This window comes from Myiozetetes cayanensis, unplaced genomic scaffold, assembly GCF_022539395.1.
Source record: "Myiozetetes cayanensis isolate MyiCay16 unplaced genomic scaffold, myiCay2020 scf21, whole genome shotgun sequence".
NCBI lineage: Eukaryota > Metazoa > Chordata > Aves > Passeriformes > Tyrannidae > Myiozetetes > Myiozetetes cayanensis.
The window spans coordinates 3,786,843-3,807,279 of NW_026087423.1; the positions used below are offsets into that span (position 1 = coordinate 3,786,843).

The 20,437-nt window shown below is 45.3% G+C and overlaps 2 protein-coding genes across 5 annotated transcripts in view; both read right to left on the reverse strand.

The window, feature by feature from the left end:
* Window positions 1-330: 330 nt before the first annotated feature.
* Window positions 331-15,308, reverse strand: RAB35 (RAB35, member RAS oncogene family). 2 transcript variants are annotated; one of them, XM_050318152.1, is made up of 6 exons: window positions 15,154-15,308; window positions 11,451-11,501; window positions 10,565-10,688; window positions 3,746-3,870; window positions 3,531-3,655; window positions 331-2,975 (listed from the first exon to the last, which is right to left on the reverse strand). In XM_050318152.1, exons 1-6 carry the CDS (start codon window positions 15,203-15,205, stop codon window positions 2,847-2,849), a joined length of 606 nt encoding a protein of 201 aa, XP_050174109.1. In that variant the 5' UTR covers window positions 15,206-15,308; the 3' UTR covers window positions 331-2,846. The 2 variants fall into 2 exon arrangements, with proteins under 2 accessions (XP_050174109.1, XP_050174108.1); XM_050318151.1 differs by lacking the exon at window positions 15,154-15,308 and adding an exon at window positions 14,875-14,968.
* Window positions 15,309-19,509: 4,201 nt separating this feature from the next.
* Window positions 19,510-20,437, reverse strand: part of GCN1 (GCN1 activator of EIF2AK4) — a 40,233-nt gene continuing 39,305 nt past the window's right edge. For all 3 annotated transcript variants that reach the window (XM_050318457.1, XM_050318456.1, XM_050318455.1), the window contains one exon: window positions 19,510-20,207. In XM_050318457.1, the coding sequence (XP_050174414.1) occupies window positions 20,082-20,207 (126 nt within the window). In that variant the 3' untranslated portion in view covers window positions 19,510-20,081. The remainder of the gene's footprint in view (window positions 20,208-20,437) is intronic.

The following is a 20,437-nucleotide window of genomic DNA, read 5'->3' on the forward strand; positions in this document are numbered from 1 at the left end:
TCCAGATGCTTTTTAATCACCTCAGGGGCTGACCCCTGCTGCCTTGGAGGAGCTTTCAAAGCTCGCTCAAGGCTCGTTGTTGAACAGAAAGACAAAAGATTACAGCACAATCACGAGCGTCACGCAGAAATAAGTTACCACTTCCAGCTTACTCTTCATTCACATTTAAAACTAAAATAGCAACTGGACACTTGAAAGCATTAACTGTGGTTTTGTCAATATGCCCTCCCAGGAAAAAAACAATACAGCAGCAGAGCTCACCCCTGGCTTGCCACCCTCCACCTCCAGGTGCTGGACAGCAGAGGAAACAGAGCCTCAAAAAAAAAAAGATTTGGCAGCTTGTAACCTTTATTTTTAGTTTTTTAAAATTATTTAAAAAGCATAATTAGAAACTTTCATTACAGAAATAATCCTAGCAAACCAGTTAGACATTCCATTGCTCAACATTTAGGAAACTTCACATCAGCACCACTAGAGACACAGTCCCCACCCCTTCCAAGTGAATAGTTGTGGCAAGAGCAGAGGTAACTGCTCCTCTACAGCCAGCTCTGGGGAAAAAAAAAAAAATTCCCACTTTAAGCCAGGAAGATGGAAACCTGGATTGGTAGAGTTCAAACTATGGCCACCAAGACCTGGACTCAAAGAGGACCAACTTTTCCATATAAGAGAACACTCCAGGCTTGGGTGCACCATTTCCTCATTTTATTGCATCATTTCCAGTAAATTCAGACATTTTCTTTACTTCTGCCTCTATGAAGTTACTCCCTCCTAGATCTGCACACACACTACCACAAGAGTCCCAAAGTTAACACAGCTGGGCCCTTTAATCTGCAAGGGGTAACTGTCACAGGACAGCTCCATTCCCACGGGAAGGCTCCAGGGATGCCCAGCTGCTCCTGGCACACACCACATTCAACATCAGAGAGCAGACGAGGATGGACTGGTGGGAATTCAGCCGCCACTTTCCACAGCCACTCAAGTCTTACAATTATCAGAGCTCACTCCAGCAGTATCATCCCAGCTCACTCTTATTCTTGGGTTACCAATGCAAGATATGTGAAGAAAAGAGATGGGTGAAGGCAGCTGGATACATATTCCCAGCACCTGAACTGATTAAAAAAACCACGTGTTGCACATTCATTGTTTGCATTTTGTAAAAAGTCTTTAAAGTGATTGACTGTGACGTGATTGTATCATTGGGGCTTTTACCACAACCCGAAAAATCTAAAAAAAATGCAGGCAAAATAAGTGACTAAAATTTAGCCTCTCCTGTGGGAAGAGGGAGGAAGGGAGAGAAGTGGGCTGACTCCAAGCTCAGGGACATCAGTGATTCACATCCTACCAAACTAAGGCCAGCAATTCCATAGGGCCACTCACTGAGACTCTGAGTATGCCCACCTTCAAGGCCTTAAAGGAAGTCACACCCTCCATGCCTTTTAGTCATTTTAAGGAAAAATTATTTTTTAATATTATTTAGGCAATTATTCAGGTGCTGAGCATGTCCTTTCAGCCCAGACATTTGATATTTTAGTTACACACACAGACACTCTCCACCTTTAACTACATCTATTCAGGCTGAGGAACTGAGCCCTTGTTTTCCCGGAAAGGCCAACAAAGGCCAGGAAAACATTGAGCACAGTGAGCCCAGTTTGTTTCCAAGGGTGATCCTCCACCACCACATAACCCAAGCAAGCAAGCTTTCCATTTCTTTGCATTAAACAGCAGTCCTCCTTCCTACCAGAAGAATCCTGGGAATGATCCTGCAGCAGCTTTCATATTCAGACATCAACCCAGAACAGCTGGATTTATTTTCATGCCTTTCTCTCTCTCAAAAAACAAAAGCTTTGCCACCAAAATTCACATTCAAGTTCAGATTGCCTATTTGTGGACAGGGCAACGAGGAGAAGTTTGGGTTTTTTGGCAGAATCACACGGATTTTGTTCTTCTCAAAAGAAATGGACCCTCACTTAGGACACTGGCAGAACCAGAAGCAGAGGTCAAAGGAGTTAAACTTTGCTTTAAAAAAAAAAAACAAAACAGAAAAAAGAAAAGTTTTATCCAAATAAATCCCACTTCTGCAGGTCAGTTTGTTTTCCAGTATCTTGATACAAACTACAGAAGAGCACAGGTACAGCTGGGCTGCAGCACGAGGATCCAGCCACAAATCTGGACCATGGCAAACTGAAATTCAAGGCCCCAGCAGCAGCACCAGCTGCCAGCCCAGGAGCTGGTGACGTGAAACCCCAGGCTCCAGCAGTGCCACCTGCAATCCTGGTACCTAGAAAAACACAGCCTGAGCCCCAGCAAAAGCCTGGGACTCCAGGAGAAGCCAGAGGCCCCAGGGGCACCAGTTGCCAGCCTGGAGCCCGACAGAAATGCAGCCAGAGGCCCCGGGAAGCAGTCGCTGCCAGCCTGGGGCCACCTCGAGTTAAGAACTTGGTACTATTTCTTTAAAAAGATGAATTCTGCAGTCCATGATTGGTTGACATTAAGAAGGCAGAAGCCAAAGCGACAACAGGGAGGCGAGGCTGGTTAAAGCAATATACATTATATACAAACTCTTGGGTTAATTAGTCCACTTGGTAGGCAACGTCCTTCTTGTCTACAAGGCGCACTGGAATGAGCAGGGGAGGAGAGGGGGGCAAGATTCCATCCGATACCTTCTTGGCACTGAAGTGGTAAGGTGCCAGCGCCTCTTGATAGAAAACATGGAGAAAAAAATAATCTTTAAATAACGGCACAAAACTGAGAAAGTCCTCCCAAAGCCTGCCCCAGTGGAATTGCCCGAGTCTAGCTGGAGGGGCTGATCTGTCTGAGAGCAGAGTCTCTGCAGCAGGGAAGGGGCATTAACAGCACCTCTTCTTCCTTTTACTGTTCTTCGTTAGCTTCACCACATCGTTCTGTTGCTGCTGTTGCTGCTTTGCTAAGTTTTCTTTCTTTGCTCGCAGGACAAGCTCTGTAATGCAATTAAACATCTGCAAGAGAAACAAGCGCCGTCAGAGCACCCCAAGACTCGGGCTGGCTCCTGGGGGGTGCTGCTCTTTTGAAGCAACTCCACTGTTCTAGGTATTTCAATAATGCTTCAGAGATCCTCCCCAACCCACTGCAGGCCAAGAGGAAATCCAGTACGTTCCCAACCGACTCCCAAGCTAAATCAATAGCACCTCTATCCCCTTTTCCAAACCAGTAAATAAGAACAGGTCAGTTTGGCAGCTGAGGCCACGAGTGAACACTGGGCAGTCCTACCTCCTACACGCATTCTCCCTCATGACAAGTCTTTCCTGAGCCCATGCCTAATATGTGAGCACTGCAAAGCTACTGAAAACAGCAGCGTGGGCTCCTTCATTTCGCTTCCCCAACTCTTCCAAGCACAGCTGGGTGTGTCTCTTTTTGACATTTTACCTACTCACTTGCAACTCACACAAAGCACTTTATCCTTCCTCCTCAATGGGAAGAATGTAATTTTAAGTTTTTCCCCACACCACTATCCCCAAACAGTCATATCTACACCCCTCTGAACATTATATTACCTCTTCCACATTAATATTTTCTTTGGCGCTGGTCTCAAACAATTGGATCTCCATCTGCCCAGCAAATTTATAGGCATCTTCTGTTTCTACCACTTTTCGCTCTGGGTCATCGTTCTTATTCCCCACTGAAAAAGGAAAGGAAAGAAAAGAAAAGTCAGTTTGGCACTTGGACAGGTGACCCCAGTAAACAGGATGATGTAGCTGTCATTATTTACCTAGTATCCGGCAGACATCGTCACAATTTTGATTAATTTCATGTAACCACCGCTTTACATTCACAAAAGATTCTGCACTTGTTACGTCGTAGACAACAATGACCCCGTGTGTTCCTCTGTAATACCTGTGGAGCAGGAAAGGACAATAAATGTTAACTCAAGCTGGGTATCACCTTCTCAGCTCTTTCACTGAGCCTCCACAAGATTCCTAACAAATCCACAAGTTGCAGCAATCAAGTGCCTCCATTTTCTTTCCATGGAGACTCATATAATTCTTTTATAACAGCTCGATCACATGCTATTCCTCTAAACCTACAGACCTTCCTGCTCATTCAGTCTGTACAAGCAGGTTTCAAAGTCCAAAGACTGGTAATAACTTCCTTGTTCAGGTTGTCAAGAACTTCAAATGTTAATATTGTCTTCCAGCTCCATGACCAAAGGCAGTGAACCCCTGGCATGTCCTCAGGACTGGCTGGGATGTGAACCCTGGCGTTGTACAAGCCCCATCAAGTTTTTGCAGTAATTTTGTTATCTGTGAAAGATCACTTACAGACTAAAATTTCAGCAGATCTCCAAATAAACTCAACCCTCAGTCACAGCTCTCTTGAGCTCACAAAAATTTCTGTCTTGTTGAGCGACTGTGTTCTGATCACACCTTCCTACTCAACAGATCGACTCCATATGTGCGTTCACTGCGCTCTGCTACCTTTAGCCATTAAAAATAAGCTTCATTTCAGTTTATTCCCATTAATCTTGGGCAACCAGCACCTTTAAAAGATGATGAGCAATTCTGATACGCAAGAAAAATATCTGAATTCAAGTTCCAGCATCATCACCTGCACGAACCTACCAAAGGCAGGCAGTGGGTGCACCAGGAAAATGCTGTATAAAAAAAAAGCAAGCTCCACCTTATCAGTTTTCAGTCACATTCACAAGGCTACCAGGTTATGTTCCCTACTGCAAATTAGGCACCCCAAAAAAATGTTATTAAAACAGTTGACAGTGAAGTCTTCACTAGCATCCACTTTTTATGTTATATGTAGCTTCATTCTTTTTCTTTCCTCCTCTCCTATTTCTTATGTACATTAAAATTTTTAATAAATTCAAGAACTCAGCATACAATATTGAGGATTTTCCCTTAAATGTTGACAGTATTCCTAGTCCTTGCTCTCTTACCACAGGTAGCACTCTCCCTTCCACTGCACTTCAGGGATCTCCACCGTGACCGTTCTGCTCCTCTTTGATAATTTATTCCAACTCAGCGAACACACCTTTGAACCTCAAAGCCTTTGAATCCAACCCAAACACACCTTTCAGAAGATCTCAAAGCTTCAGCTCACTTTGCTACTGATGCACTTGTGAACAAGTCACTGTCTCTTCCCACCTCCAGCCTCATCATCCTTCTACAACAGAAGCCACCTTTGTAGATCATCAGACAGACTTCCAGAGAGGCACATACCACTCACAGTCACACACCTTCCTCTCCTGATCTCAGCATCCCTGGGTGTCAGCACTCCTCCATGACATGATACCTGCTCTACAGAAGTAGAACAGTCTGCTCCTACTGCTCATCTGGGCACTTGCAGCAGACAGTCAAATACTTCTCCCACACCATGTTTTATCAGTAATTTATGCTGTACATTCACTTTACTTGGCAAGAACTGACTCAGGTAAGAATTACTTATTCCTGTCCCATAAGAGATCCTGCACTTTCAAATGTTCTATTCCATTCACAGTCAGTTCCTTTCACAGCTTCAAAACTTGCTACAGCACTGCATTTGTGCTTTACTTTGTTACAAGCCCTACTTTAATTCAGAGCTTAGCTCCTTTAGAGGAAAAAGTATTCCATGGCTTGAATCCACATGTTGCAAAAACCAACCCATCCTCTCCTGACTCACTGCACACTGCTTTTGATGAATGCTGTTCTGTGAGCAGCAGAAAGGGACCAACACACTGGATTTCTCCACAGCTGAACAATAAACTAATTATCTCCAAACTCTCCCATATCACCTAACAGCCTTTTAATTCAGCAGCCCTCGGGCTGACCTACCCCTTCCTCCCTAACTGGGAGCATCACACTTGCAAAGACAACACCGAGCCTTTGGAGAAGCGCGGTGGTTCAGCTGCACCTCCACAGAGCTGCTTCGCTCTGCCGTGCGCACCACCCAGCCTGGCGATCCTGTCATCCAAACCAGAGGACCCCACGGAGCATCCTGCTGCTCCCACCTTGCCCACGCACCTAGATTTTCTTCTGAGCAAAGCACACGATGTCGGGGAGCAGAAAACATGCAGCCAGCACGTACAGATCCCACTCCTGACACGTCGTCAGCACACTCTGTTTTCGCTCCGGGGACGAGGACCGTGGGCTGGACCCGGCAGCAGAGACCACCACGGCAACCGAAACTCTGCAGGAGCTGGGAGCTCCAGACACAAAGCACTAACACTGCCAGCCAGTTTATCAGAAATATCTTCCTTTGTGCAAGACAGCAACCCCTGACTCCTGCTGAGTGCCTACCAGCACACGCTGCTTCTATTTTTGGAAAGGAAAATTGTCTGGCACATCGTTCTAGAAAGGTTACCAACCCCTCATCTGCACTAAAATGTCATTTTTCTCCATTGGCTGTCATTACCAACAGCAATAAGTCTGAGAAAGAAGACCATGCCTACCTGTTATTCTCTAACTCTGAAGCCCCATTACACACATTTTCTCTCAAAAAGCTGGTCATGCTGTTTTCTATCAGTTGTTGCACTGCTGTGTCCTAGATAACACTGTAAACTTAACAAGCACAGCAAAGATTCTCCAACCCCCAATACAGGACAGTAGAAAACAAAATCTAATTTGTCCTACCCCATACTTCAACTTCCAGCATGATGCAGTGCAGAACTGCTTTTATAACAAGTTGTGGGCTTTGGCGAGTAGAGAACAGATGGGGCTTTTGGCATTCAGGGAGGAGTAGGTGTAAATTTTGTGCTTTTGGCAACCAAGAGGTAGTTGAGGCTTTGACACAAGGGAAAGAATGTCTTATTTCCTTCCCATCCACATTTTAGGGAAGATGGATACCACAGAAATGAGAGCGGAAGAGAAATGAAGTTCTCAATCTCAGCCCCCCACTGAAGGACTGACTGATGCTGGCTGTCCTCTGCATGGGGGGCACGCTCTGCCATGTACCCTGCAAACCTCCCAAACCACACCTGCTACTGCTCCTGCTGATAAACACCTTAGTGAAATACAGAAAAAAAACCATTATAGACCAGTCAGTCGTGTTTAGAGTGTCCCTGAAAGTATATCCTGTTGAGGTGAGAAACAAATAAACTTGACCTGTATAAACCCCAGGATGCTTTGGTTGGAAGAGTTCCCGAGATCTGAAGGCTTTACACTTGGCTTTAGTGCAGAAAAGGCTTAAGAATGACAGCATTTAAGTTGAAAAAAACCACCTACGTTGCTTATTCTACCATCAGAATTAAATTTAAAGCTTAAAGACATAAGCTTACTGCCTTTGACACATTACCTAGTAATGCTGCAGACTTGGCACAGAGGATCTTCAGAGGTGGTTACCAAACTCACCGTGTCCTTCAGCCACCATCATCCTCCCCTCCACTCTGAACACGGCCTTACTAAGCAGGAGGGAACATCTGCCATTTACCAGGGACTCCCTACTGCAAGATACCAATGAGAAGATTCTCATATTCCTCCTAGTAAATGCTTCCCAATATTAACATCTGGGTTTTTATCAATCAGTTCTGTGAAGCACAGCAGTAGCTAAGTCAGATTTAAAAGAACACAGTGTTATTGACAACATCATTCAGTAGGGCCCATGTGTTCATTTTGCCAGGAAAACATGTCACTGCCAAGTGTGAAGGATAGGCCACTGGTTTAATCCAACTTCTTTGTTAACATTTCACTACTTTGCAGCCCACATTTCCTTGCTCTTTGTTCATGTAGAATTCTAAGAATTTCCAAAGACTTCTAATAATCTGGTTTCATCCTCATCTTTCTTTCAGGTTCCTGGAAGCCCATCTGTTGTCACAGGTCAAACAGACCAGTCTTTTAACAGTCATATCTGGTTTACATGACGCAGCAATTCTACCATCTAAAAAAGTTTATCCCTCTCTTGAACGTGCCATGCCAAGGGACACCAAGGCAGAAGGTCCCTCTGCTATCACTGTTCATCCTGAACTGGCATCTGACAACTATCATGTAAAGCTTAAATCCCTAAACCCACAATCCTGAATCAGGACAAAGCAGTCCTGTCTACAAGAGGAAATCAAGTACAGGGACTGATTGTTCATGCATCTTAAGTGTTCCTGCTAATACAGCTGTGTCCTGGCATGCTAAATCTCTGGTGAATTTAAATTTAATTTGGATGACATTTCATGCCAACCAAATTCACACAGCTTGGCCTCTCCTCCCACAAGGCACCAGCTATCCCAGTGTTTCCATATTTAACAGACAATAAAACCAGCTGCCTTTATACTTCCCAGTATGAAATTCTGATCTAGTTTAGTTTTCTTGAGCTTCTGCAGAATACTCCGGATCAACATGATTTCTGTTCCTTAACAGTTTTATTCCATTTTACAGCTTCTGTAACTGTAGTCAAGTAAAATCAAACTAATACAACCTTTTAATGCTTCCCAATTTTCCACTATTAACTTCCTACCACCTCTACCATTTTGCAGTTCCAAGTCCAAACAGCAGTACTTCCAACCTATTACTGTAATTACCAGATGGGCTCTAATTTCAGGCTTGCTTGCCAGCCTTGGCTCAACATCAATCTGAACTCTGCCTTTCACTGTAAAAGGGACTTCCTGGCCTACTGTAATACTGCAGGAACACCTTTTATATCCTTACCCTCAGTGTAAACCTCAATCTAGTCAAAGACTAGACAGACTACTACATTCTGTTGACAGGGCACTCACACTCCACCCATGATTTGACAGCCAAACCCCTTTGCAAGTACTAGCAAGGTACCTCGATTTGTCACTTAATTTGGGATGGGTAAATCAGTCATAGTATTACTTTGCCAATAAACAGAAGAAAAAAAAAAAAAGGCAGAACCATTTCTAAAATCCAAATCTTATCTCCTGGTTTTACAGGTGATATGATTAGAAATGCTGGACAAGCTTGCCAACCTAGCAGCAAGAAGAGCCCTTGTGTCCATGTAATCAGCATTCCCAAAGTGTTTTCCTCACCACTTTAAATGCACTCAGGCACATGAACTTCTTTACTTAAAACTGCACAAAATTCAAATCTTTCTCCCCAGACTGTAACTACTTCAGCAGAGATAAGGCAGGAAAACTGGGACTTTCACTGGCCCCAGAATAAAACATACCTCACTTGGGTACAAAGCTATGCAAAAGGAGTAGTAGCAGAGTTCCAACAGGTCATGGCACAAACACCCTCAAACCATTTCAGCTTATCTATTTTAAATGTTAATCAAAAAAAAAAAAAGTTACATAAAACACTACACCAAGTCCGATCTGCAGCTATCCCTGCTCACAAAAGGAATCCTCCTTTCCTGGTGTTCCCTGTTCAGGGCTGGATACCATGGCTTTCTAAACTAGCTGGCATCAGCCCCACGACCCAGCGCTCATTAACGCAGCTCCGAGTCGCATCAGGGAATCTGCAAACAGGAAGGCCATTTGCTGACTCAGCAGTAATTGGGGCACTCTGACTCGCCTGTCACAGCTGATGGGGCCGCAGCACCGCTCTGCTGCCTCCCCCTCACCACTTCCTCCCCAGAGCTGCCTGCAGCGCTGAAACAAGAAGTGATGTCACACACAGGAACCCTACAAGAGGCAACTGAGTTTTTTCAAGCCAAGCACTTAAGAAACAATAGGAGCAGCCCAGTAATATCCGTGCGGGAGCGCAGAGGAAAGGGGCGGCGCACACATCAGCTTCGATTTTGCCATTTCTAGCTGTGCAGACGTAACACACATGCAACCAATCTCATTATTTTCAAGTCTGAGTAAATTAACCAATTCATCAGAGATCCTCCTCTAAAACAGGAGCCAAAGGAGAAGTGAGTCATGAAAGACCAAGTGAAACATCTCGGTCTTTTAAGAATTACTATTTTCGGTTAATACCCAAGAAAACAAAAGTTCCATTTCCAAGTGTTCTTCTCCCTCTCCACGCAGTGCAACAGTGAGCGGTCCCACCTTTACTGCCATCAGTTTACACACACATTTTATTCTTAGTTCCCACCGCTGCAGCTCTGGGTGTGGTTTCTTCGGGAACCGGAAAAGCTCTGCACACACTGTTCAGAAGGACAATGAGCTTGAATCTGAACTCCAACCAAGGAAAAGGTTAATATCATGTGGGCGTCCGCTTCAGCAGAGCTCCACACAAAGATAGCTGCTAAAATGCTTTTGTCCTAAAGGAAAAACTAAGTATCAGAAATCCTATTCTTCGATCTCCAAGCTGTTCATTAGTTATATGACGCTGACAGAGGGTTTGCACTCTGTGCTTCTGCAGTGCACTTAATCAGAGGACATCTTGGACAGGCTACAGAGACAAGTTTTCTGCTATATGCAATGAAATTTCTCTGGTTCTACCATTTGGAAACTACCAGCAGAGGAATAAGACAAAGCCACCATGAGAAATGCACAGAAGAGTGAGAAAATCTGAAATCCTCGTCCCAAACCCAGGCCACAAGGTATCACCACCACAATCAGTTCTGAAACAGCTGGGAGAGGTCCCACTGTACAGACAACAAAGCCATGGTTACCTCATCAACTGCAACATCCAAACACCTCAACCCTAACGCTGAACTACGAGACCTGCACCCAGAGCTGCACATCACAAAGCCCAGCGATACTCACGTTGATGTGATAGTCCGGAAGCGCTCCTGGCCCGCTGTGTCCCAGATCTGGAGTTTCACCTTCTCTCCATTGATCTCAACTGTCCGGATTTTAAAATCCACTCCAATGGTGGTGATGTAGCTGCCTGGAGGGAAAGTGTGGGTAAGTGAGAACCCAAGTCTTGTTTATTTTGGATGTCCCAAAGCACGCTTCTGAGCACTGCTTGGCAGCAGCTCTCACACTGGACAGCAGAACAAGGTTCCCCATATCTGCTTACTGTTTAAAATGCCCTAAGTCATGCTGGCCTGCGGATTTTTATCTGCAGAAAACAGCTTTTTTTTCCTAGCCATAAAGTCACTTCTTCCAAACCACCCTTAAAATTTAAAGGTCAGGGCTACAAAACAAAATTATTCTTCTACCGCATCGGTGATCAAGAGTAAGCACCCAAATATCTCAAGAAACAGTAACTAGGAGAGTATTTCACTTGTGAAAATTTTGAGACAAAGCTCTCCTTTAAATGCTTGTGCAAACACTTATTTTGAATACACTCTGTTCTAAGAGTTTCCTCCCAATAAACTGGTTATATGACAAATGTAAGTGGTTTACCACAACATTCAATCAAACTCCAAATGGCTAATGGGATGTCTGCAGAGAGTACAGCATAAGCTCAAACACCGAAGCTATTTCTGGAACCATGTCAGTATTTAAATACTGTGGGACTTTCAGTTGCAAGTGAAGACCAGACAGGATGGCCTGTACAGGCTTATACCAAGAGATGCAAAGTTAGAAAAATGATGTATTCCTAGTACAGCTATCAGTGGGCAAATGCAGAACAACTCCTTGCCAAACCAGCAGCACTGGAGCAAACCTGGAGCATTTCACTTATTGAAGTAAACAAGCCACTCACCTGAGAAGGTATTATCTGCAAAACGCAACAGCAAACTGCTCTTGCCCACACCTATGACAAACAAACACAGCAAGATCTTTGAATACATCATCTTGGGTGTCAGGTAACCCAAAATAACAGTGTTTTGCCCATCCATTGCATTTTTAACTGTAACTCGGGTATTTTCTCAGCAGATCGTTTGGTACCATCCAACCTTGACTGTTCATCTCAGCACTCTCCTCGGAGATTTGACCAAGCACAATCAACCCAAGACTCAAGATGCTTCTGGTAGCAGTGTTGGGGGGGAGGGGTGTCCCTCCTCCCTCCAGCCCTCAGCAAAACCCCAAAAAGTACCTTCTGCACTATGGTCAGTTCAAGAGGTCAGAGAAGAGTAATAACTAAAAGCAAGTTTACAACCAGTAGGCTTAAATCTGCTAAGGAAAGAGCCAAAAATGGGCATGTCCTGCTAATTAACAAGGGCTCAGGAACTACTCTATTGAATTCCACTGCCCACCTTCCATTCTCTGTGCCCTGGTGGAATTTGGACTGCTCTGACAATAACCAGACCAGGGCTTGGTACTGTAAAGCTTATCATGGCCACAGTTTAACGGAAGCCTAAACCTAACAGAGGAATTGGGAATCACTGTCCTGTACTGCCATCCAAAACAGGCCTGTTCCACACCTAACACACCTTTCTGAAGCTGCCAAAATGTTCCACGAAACATTCCTCTAAGTGCTTGGAGTAGCACTTCATCCAGGTTTTCCATAAAACGTTGTTTGCACCCTGATCACACCCTCTTGCAGGGACGCATTTTTCACAGTGCTTCAGACAAGGGCTGTAAGAAACTCGTTCCTGCACAGCCAGCCAGGGGAATCTGGGTATCCGAATGCCTCCACCTTGTTATCTCTGCATAACATCTCTGCTGTTAATGACCTTTCCTCCCCAAAATAAATCTGCTATGGCATGAGTAGGAAATTCAACTTCACCAGGGTAATTATCTGTTAAGTCTCCTCGGGTAGAAGTTATTCAAGGTAATTATTATGATGATGTATAACTTGAAAGTTCTTCTTAATAGAAGACCTATGCAAAGACTGTGCAGAACTCCAGTGGTTCTCAGCTGCTGGTGTGTGATGATAGCTACCAACAAAAAACAAAAGCCAACCTAAAAATCTGCAAAAATTCCAGTGAGCCAGGCCTCACTGGCAAAGAGTTGGAATCACCAGCCATCTGGAGAAGCCATGCTCACTTCTCAAGATTACCAATCTAAGAAGGAAGGGAAAGGAGGGAAGAAAGCTTCTAAAAATACAGTTAGAGTGCACACAGTCAATACCTCTGAGCTCAACAAAGGGAGCAGAGCAGTTCCTGAACTTTAACAGACGACTTGTTATTTAACAGAAGCTAAACTTCTGCAAAGTACCAGTCAGCTAAGAAAAAAGAATAAAATGAAAGAAAAGAAAATTAAATAAAAAATAAAATAACATAAAATGTTTCAGCAAGTGCTATGCTTCTTGGCCTTGGCCTCCAGCTCAATAAAAAGCAAGTAGAGATGCCAGAACCTCCAGACCTGTCTGACCACACCACCTTCTCCAAAGTCAGCTGGCCCTGGGCAACGCTGCAGAGCTGCACATGACACTGCTCTGTCACACTGCCCTGCACTGCACAGCCTGCTCTGCACAGCCTGCACTGCTCCCAGCACGCTGGCAGCTCCCAGGGAGGAGAAACCTCCCGATCTCAGGAAGTTCTCCACGCTCCCGATGACAACGATCTCACTAAACAAACACTGCCTCTGACCCACACTGTTCACACAGAGAGAAACCACACTCTTGGTGACCCCCCACTTCCCACACAGAGCTATTTGAAGATCTGAAGACAAGGCTCGCAGAGCCTCAGCCTGTTGGAGACAGCACAATGAAACAAACAAACAAACAGAAAGGCCCACTGCCCGCACAGTCAAAATTAAAAGCGAATTTCTGTGCCAGGCGGGGTTTCTAAGAGCCACATTTTACTGAATGGCAGAGCGAATTAAAGAAGCAGATGCAAAGCACAGATCATCTGTATTATTTTTAAATATCTGGCACAGCTGAGATCACCAGCAGCTTTCCAGGATGACCTGTTCTAAAAACACACAAACCTACTACCCTCTTGATAGATTTGCATACAGGGGAAAGCAGATGAGCCAGATTCATCCTATCCAGTGTCAGTCCACTTCCTATTGCAGGGAATACATGCCAATAAACAAGGCAAGCAAACTGTTTTGTGAAAGCAGGGACAAAGCCTTCCTGTTGGTGTTAGCAATAACAAAAACAAAGAAAAATCAATACTCAAACTACACAGTGAGATTTAATTACCAACAGAGAACCACAGGCAGCCCGACAATTCTCACAACACTCCTTTCCTTTCACTGGATACACTGTAGGGACTTTGCTCAAGAAGACTCAGCTAAGAAATTTAATTGTTTAAAATGAGGAGAAGTCCTCCTCAGAGTTCTCACCATCCTGTTTATCTTGCCTGAACAGTTTTGAGGCTCATCAGCAAGCAGCAGAGGCACTGCTTTACTCAGAACGCAGCATTTGGTTGTAATAATCCACAGGCTCCCAAAACTGCCTGGGGTTTGAGCTGTTCTGAAGCTGTTGATCTTTCTCCCTCCTTAGATCCCTCCATGCAGACACAGTTTAGCGTAGAATAAACACTTTTAAATACAGCTAAAGCTTCTGAGGGTGACAAATGGTAGGACAGAGCAACTTTACACTTTCACCCAAGAGCTGAGCCTCGCTGCATGCCGGGACCTGCCGCCCCAGGACCACACCTCTGCTAAAGAGCAGGGTGGATGCAATCTTCCCCAGTTTATGGAAATTAAACTGTGAGCTGCTGGAGTGTTACCAACACCGAACTGGACTCGAAGGCAGGAATCTTCCCAGTCCCAGTTCTTATGTACCCAGACTAAAGCACCAGACATGGGCTGAGTTCTCAGCCTTCCAGAGGTTTCTGAAGCTGCTGCAGAAGAATTTACGGGTCTGTTCTGAAGAAACTCACACCACCCCTTTATTTTCTGTTTATAGATGTTTGCATCCTATACTATAAACAGAAATACACAAAGCTACCAGCTCTTCAAGGATTTATTCAAAGAGAGTGATGAACTCTAGAACTGAGACTTCAGGCTGAAGCACAGAAAGAGTCTTAGGGAATAATTAAGATAATAATGACTATTAAAACGTAGTAGTTGCCACACTGGAAACAATGGTCCCTAGGGCAGCCAGCCCTTCCCATCGATCTTTAAACCGCCTGTCAGAAGGAGAAGGGAATTCCCTCCTCATCCCAGCAACAGATTAGTGGGCGCCGTCAAAACACGCGCTCGCCAGGGTTGATGCCGGCAGCACTGCCGGTGCTGTCCTGACTTCTACGTGCCCAATCTGCCTTTTCCTCGAACGCAGCCAAGCTATTTACCATAACATCCCGCGGCAGCCCGTTCCGCAGGTTCACCAGACCAAACCCCGCGAACGCCCGAGCGGGCGCGCCCCCCCATTCACACACAGCGCGGGGGGTCCCGGCACAGCCCAGCAACCGGGGGCGCCCCGGGAGCAGCAGCAGCAGCAGGAGGAGAAGGAGGAGGCCGGCCCTCCCCGCCTCCCCGCGCCGCCGCCCTCAGGCCCCTCACGGCCCGAAGGGGCGGACACCCGCCAGCGGCCTACCCGCGCCCCCGGGGCCGCGCCAGCCGCGCCTCACCGCTGTCGCCGATGATGAGCAGCTTGAAGAGGTGGTCGTAGTCCCGGGCCATGGCCGCGGGCGGGGGCGGGTGCGGGGGCTCGGGGGCTCGGGGCGGCGGCGGCTCCGGCCGGAGCCACTTCCCGGACAAACAGCCGGAACTGACAGCGGCGCCGCCGCGCGTGCGCCAGGCCTCCGACGGGAGGGGGAACCTGCCGGCCGCGCCCGCCGCGCCTGCGCCGGCCCTGCCCCCGCCCCGCCGCGCGCCGCGCCTGCGTGGGGAGACGGCCGCGCCTCGCGCGGGGCCGCGCCTGCGCCGTGGGGAGGGCGAGGTGGGGTGAGGGAGCTGGAACGTCTGGGCGGGGCGGGCGGGGTCGTGAGGGGAGCTGGGAGGGACCCGCCGGGGACCCCCCCGCCCCGAGACCCGGGAGGGGACCCGTGAGGGGACCGTGAGGGACCCGCCGCTCCGGAACCCGTGAGGGGACCGTGAGGGACCCGCCGCTCCGGGACCCGTGAGGCGACCCGTGAGGGACCCGCCGCCCCGAGACCCCTGAGGGGACCCATGAGGCGACCCGTGAGGGGAACCGTGAGGGACCCGTGAGGGGAACCGTGAGGGACCCGCCGCCCCGGGACCCGCAGGGGACCCGTGTCCTGCTTCCCCTCCACGGTCTCCTCCACGGGCAGCTTGTTTTCCCCGCCGAGCGATCACTCAGCGTGCCCCCCGCAGCTCCCCTGTGAGCTCGTGTGAGGGAGGACAAGGCAGAAGGGGAGGCTGCCCCCAGGGAAGCGCTCGAGGCGTGAGGGAGCCCCAGCACTGTCAGCTCCTGACGAGGCACAGGAGCAGAGCGCAAAGGGCAGGAGTGTGTTTGGCAGCTTTAACAAGAAGGTTGTGCACCAAAGCAGCGATTTGTGCAGCTGCGGGAACAGTTCCCATTCAAGCCCAGCCTGCAGGTGAGGAGTCCCACAGTAGAGTGACACGAAGTGGCCGAGTGTGTGTCACAGGCCTGGCGAGTCAGGCCAGTCTGGAATTAAATTCCTGGGGTTTTTAATCCACAAAAGTGCCTCTGTGTGGCTCAGGGTGGGCCTCACATGTATCAGCTGTGCCTGCACCATCCACAGCCCAAATCCACCGTTCAAAGAGCACTCTCAGAGTTGTTTAACACACAGACAGCCTGAATAATATTACTAATAGTTGCACAGACACTGACTACGCAAACTCTGCAAGACCATGGTCACTTTTTATGCAGTAACCACTTCTAGGTGAAGATGTGGCAAAGAAAAGTGCTGTTTTTCCTCTGATTAAATTTTTCTACAAAAGTATTCATACTCGTACTTCAACTCTAAAGATCAAACAATGCAGTTTTGATGTAGAATATGTAAATTACTTAGGACTTCCCAGTTGCTACGATTTTTCAATACATTTGTAAAAACACAGCAACAAAAGCATGTGTTAGGTTTATTTGTCCAGTTTGTATGCAATTCATCTGTAAACAAATCAACCCAGAATGGCTCAAATAGCATGTCTGGGTTAAAGATTTTTTTTTTTTTTTAAGCACATAAAATTGCATCTTCTAAATATTTCTGATCAACGGTATGTCTGTGGTTTTAATTATAAACCTTCCTTAATCTCAACCTTCAAAAAACGTATTCTAGCTTTCAAAGCTCACCCCTGTTAAGGCCCCCCACATCCTGGAATCCACTGAGGATGCCACGTAGCTGCAGGGAGATCCCTTGAATCCAGCTTGCAAACCACCAGCTCAAACCCAAAATGCCAGGGACTCCTATTACCTTTACTTTTAAGCTCATTAAACCTCATCACATGAAAAGTGTGATGATACCTAACAAAACGGACAGTAAGAACTGTGACTTATCCAAAAAAAAAAAATCAAAATATTTGAATATTTTATGCTTTTACATTTGTCTCTCTCCCATTGTAATTTTCGGCACCCCTGTTAAGTTTAAACCTCTCTCATAAATTATTTTTTGATCTTCTTGAAATACACACAGTTCAGCTGTCACTCAGAGACAGTTTGCTTGACAGTTCAAAGATGTTATTACAGTCAGTCTTAGGCAAAAATCATCTTTTACTGACAACTGGTATTTTTAAGACACTTGAAATGAGGAAAAAATTAATTCTTTAGTCTCCGAGTTGGCACAATCAATTTATCAGATCTCATGTTGTGGCAAAAAATTATGGGTATTTTATCTCTGATGTATTATAGTGCAGTGTATAAATAGTTCAGCAAAAAGTAGCTATCGAAATCCAAATCCAGTGTTTCACTGTGACTGAAAAATCAGCATATTCTCCATAAGTGTCAGTGAGCTCCTACCTTTCACTCCTCCCTCTCAACTAAGCTCAGTGCAGAAATTCAGGTGCTGTTCGGGAAGATGAATGAGTTTTTCCACTTGCTGCCACCTAAGTTGGAACTACAAATCATCAAAATACCCTAAGTAACAAAAGATCTTATTGGCTAACATTAACAAGTTGATAAAAAAGGCTTTGTTCAACTGTAATTTCCTTTCCCGTGTTTTTATGTGGGGCATCAACTGGAATCAGATATAATAAAATAGGGAAGCCAAGGTGCTCACAGTCAAGTGCTCAAACAGCCATTCTTCACCAAAACTTGCCATTTTTTCATTCCTTCCTCTCTGCAGTGATGGAGTGAGTGATTCCAGTACAACAGCTGAGCATTTTGCCATCTATTTAGTAGCTTTTGAATGGCATAACATTTTCTACATGTCTCAGTGTAGGGGTTTCTAAGATGGTTTAAGATTTGCAAGTATTTTGAAAGGCAAAAATTAAAGGCAAGAATTAAAACCCACCTTCAGAATGCAGCTAAATGTGGTAAGTAGAACACAGTTTCATTCAGAGCAGTTGGGAAGCACCGCAGTGGTGTAGACATAGTGAAATGCATGAATGCAAGATTAGAAATAATTAGCTAAAGAGTAATTTTGTAGCTTGGCTTTGTAGCTGAACACAAAATAACGTGTCACCAACACAGCAGTGTTGCAACAAAAGAACACCCAGACCTTGCTTAGAAAACATGAAAATCTATGAGAAAATACTTAGAAGATCTAAATTTATTTCATCCAGGAGTGAGAACGCTGAAGTAACAATGCAGTTGCTGCGAAAATGAACTGATGAACTGTTTTCAGTGTCTGTGGGAACAGGACAAGCAGCAATGGACTCAAGGAGCAGCAAGGAAGATTCTGTGTTTTTTTAGATGTGAGGTAGGTTCTGACAGTCTGAAAAGTTTATTTAATTAAATAGATGGCATAGAAAGGTTATAGGATCTCCATCCTACAATTCTATAAAAAATAATTATGTGGACTTCAGCTAGGAATGCTTTAGTTGGAACTCAGTCTATCTTAGGTATAGGGTAAAATAGCTGATTTTCCCAAGTCCCTTCCAACACCATTCCACCAACTCCTACAGCAATTCCCTGCTGTCAGGAGCCTACACCACAGGCTCAGGAGCTGACACAACATCAAGAACCTTTTGACAGGTTCCTGTACTTCTGACCAGAACAAAGCACAGCATTCCCAAATACTCGAGATTGTATTTTGCTCTTTGAGGCACATGGTAAAAACTGAATATTTTCCTGTTTGCTGCTACTGCCACAGCAATCAACAAACTGGTTCTAGCAGAATGTGTGTTCCATGAGGTTCCATTTTCTGCTTTCAAATTTTATGATGTATAATACTGTATTCTCCTCCCATCACCACAGTTTGAGGCATCCAGAGTTACAGACAAGAAAGATTCCCACACACCACCCACACCACCCACCCACTTGAAACAACAAATCTTAATGCTCAGGTGCAACCAGCTTCTGTGAGTTTCATAAAATAGATAAGGCTCACTTAACTGTTACTCTGCATGGAACGTAAACCTTATTTTGCCTTCTAAAAATTCGTATTCTGCAACAAGATTCTCACTATTTCCATCAAGTAGGATAAAAGGTATTAGTAAATGAAAATAATTTTTTAAAAGAGATATATATGTGGCTAGGTGAAATAAAGTACTTTCTTGGAGCAGCACAACTCAGTGACTAAAAAACCAAGTGGTGGAAGTGCCAAGTATCTTGTGAAGTCTTTGAAGACCTAAACACAGAAGACTTTTCACAAGTTGGATAACTAAAAAGCTGTCATAAAAAATACTTTGGAAATCAAAAGGAGTAATTACAAATTACATTAAATGTCAGTTCTGGCTTGGCTTTAAACCCTGGCTTGCCTCAGTTTTGCAAAAGGTTTTTACAGACCACAGCGCTGCCCACTCTACAAACTGTATCCCCTAAACCAAGCAGGTCTGAAAAGTAAATCACAGTATGAGTTTGTTGACAAATGAATTTGTAAAAAGAACAGTTTACAGCAGCAGGATCAAAGTCAGAGCCTTTATTAAATGTTCCTTCTCTAAACAGGCTGCATTTAATCCCCCTTTCCCATCTGTGATTTCTAAGGCTATTTTAAATACTTCGTTTTACAGGGATTTTCAGTCTTCAGAACCGTCACAAGCAGCAAGTTAGCAGTACACAAAAACAATACAACTGAACTTTCACTGAGTTCTATTCCTGCTTCCCAGGGTGCGTGGAAAGACCAACAACACTTCCAGTACTGGAGGTTTTGCACAAACCTTGGAAAGGAAATAGCTGTCACCAGAGTTTAAGCCTGATGTGCTCTAGCCACATCTCACAACTGGCCACAGCTGACCAGTACTGGTTAGTATGTCTGTCTCTTGCTCATTATCTGTTTCAAAAAGGGGACCAAATTTTTAATTTTCAGCTAATGTGGGTCTAATTAAGGCTATTCTGGTATATTTGATACTAAAATACTCTCTGGGAGTCCTTTTCCTGAAATCCCGTCAGAATTAACATTTTCAAAAATGAAAACATTTAAAATAGGTGTTCTGAGTTGAAATGCTGATGCAGCGGTTGGTTCAGTGTTCCCGTGTATCACGTCAGGATGGTGTCATCGATCTGTTCCTCGGAGTCAGCCTGCCCAGCCAGCTTCCGCAGCGACCTCCGGCAGCTCTCGTTGAGGAGCTCCAGGCTGGCAGCATCCAAAATCTTGGAAACCGACTGTGGAAGGAAAGCAGCACCAATTACCAGCTCCTTCTGACACAGCACTCAAAGTAAGAATAAGCGTGAGGGCCTTACGAGCTGTATTTAGCTAAAATCTTTTGAATGTACCAAAATTCTTCATCTGGTTTTACAATTCCAGACATGGGAACTACCCAAAAGCAGGTCCCACTTAGAAAACAGGTCTGGAAATGGATGAAGTAGTCCATCCTAAAATACCCCCTGGCACC

Bases quoted from the DNA above. Each gene is read 5' to 3' on its own strand.
- RAB35 (XM_050318151.1), bottom strand. From the start codon at position 14,953: ATGGGGGGGCGCGCCCGCTCGGGCGTTCGCGGGGTTTGGTCTGGTGAA. The intron at 10,689-11,450 runs GTGAGTGGCTTG...CTTTCCCTCCAG, and splicing joins TGCAGATAATACCTTCTCAG to GCAGCTACATCACCACCATT. The intron at 3,656-3,745 runs GTAAATAATGAC...TTCCTTTTTCAG, and splicing joins CGATGTCTGCCGGATACTAG to TGGGGAATAAGAACGATGAC.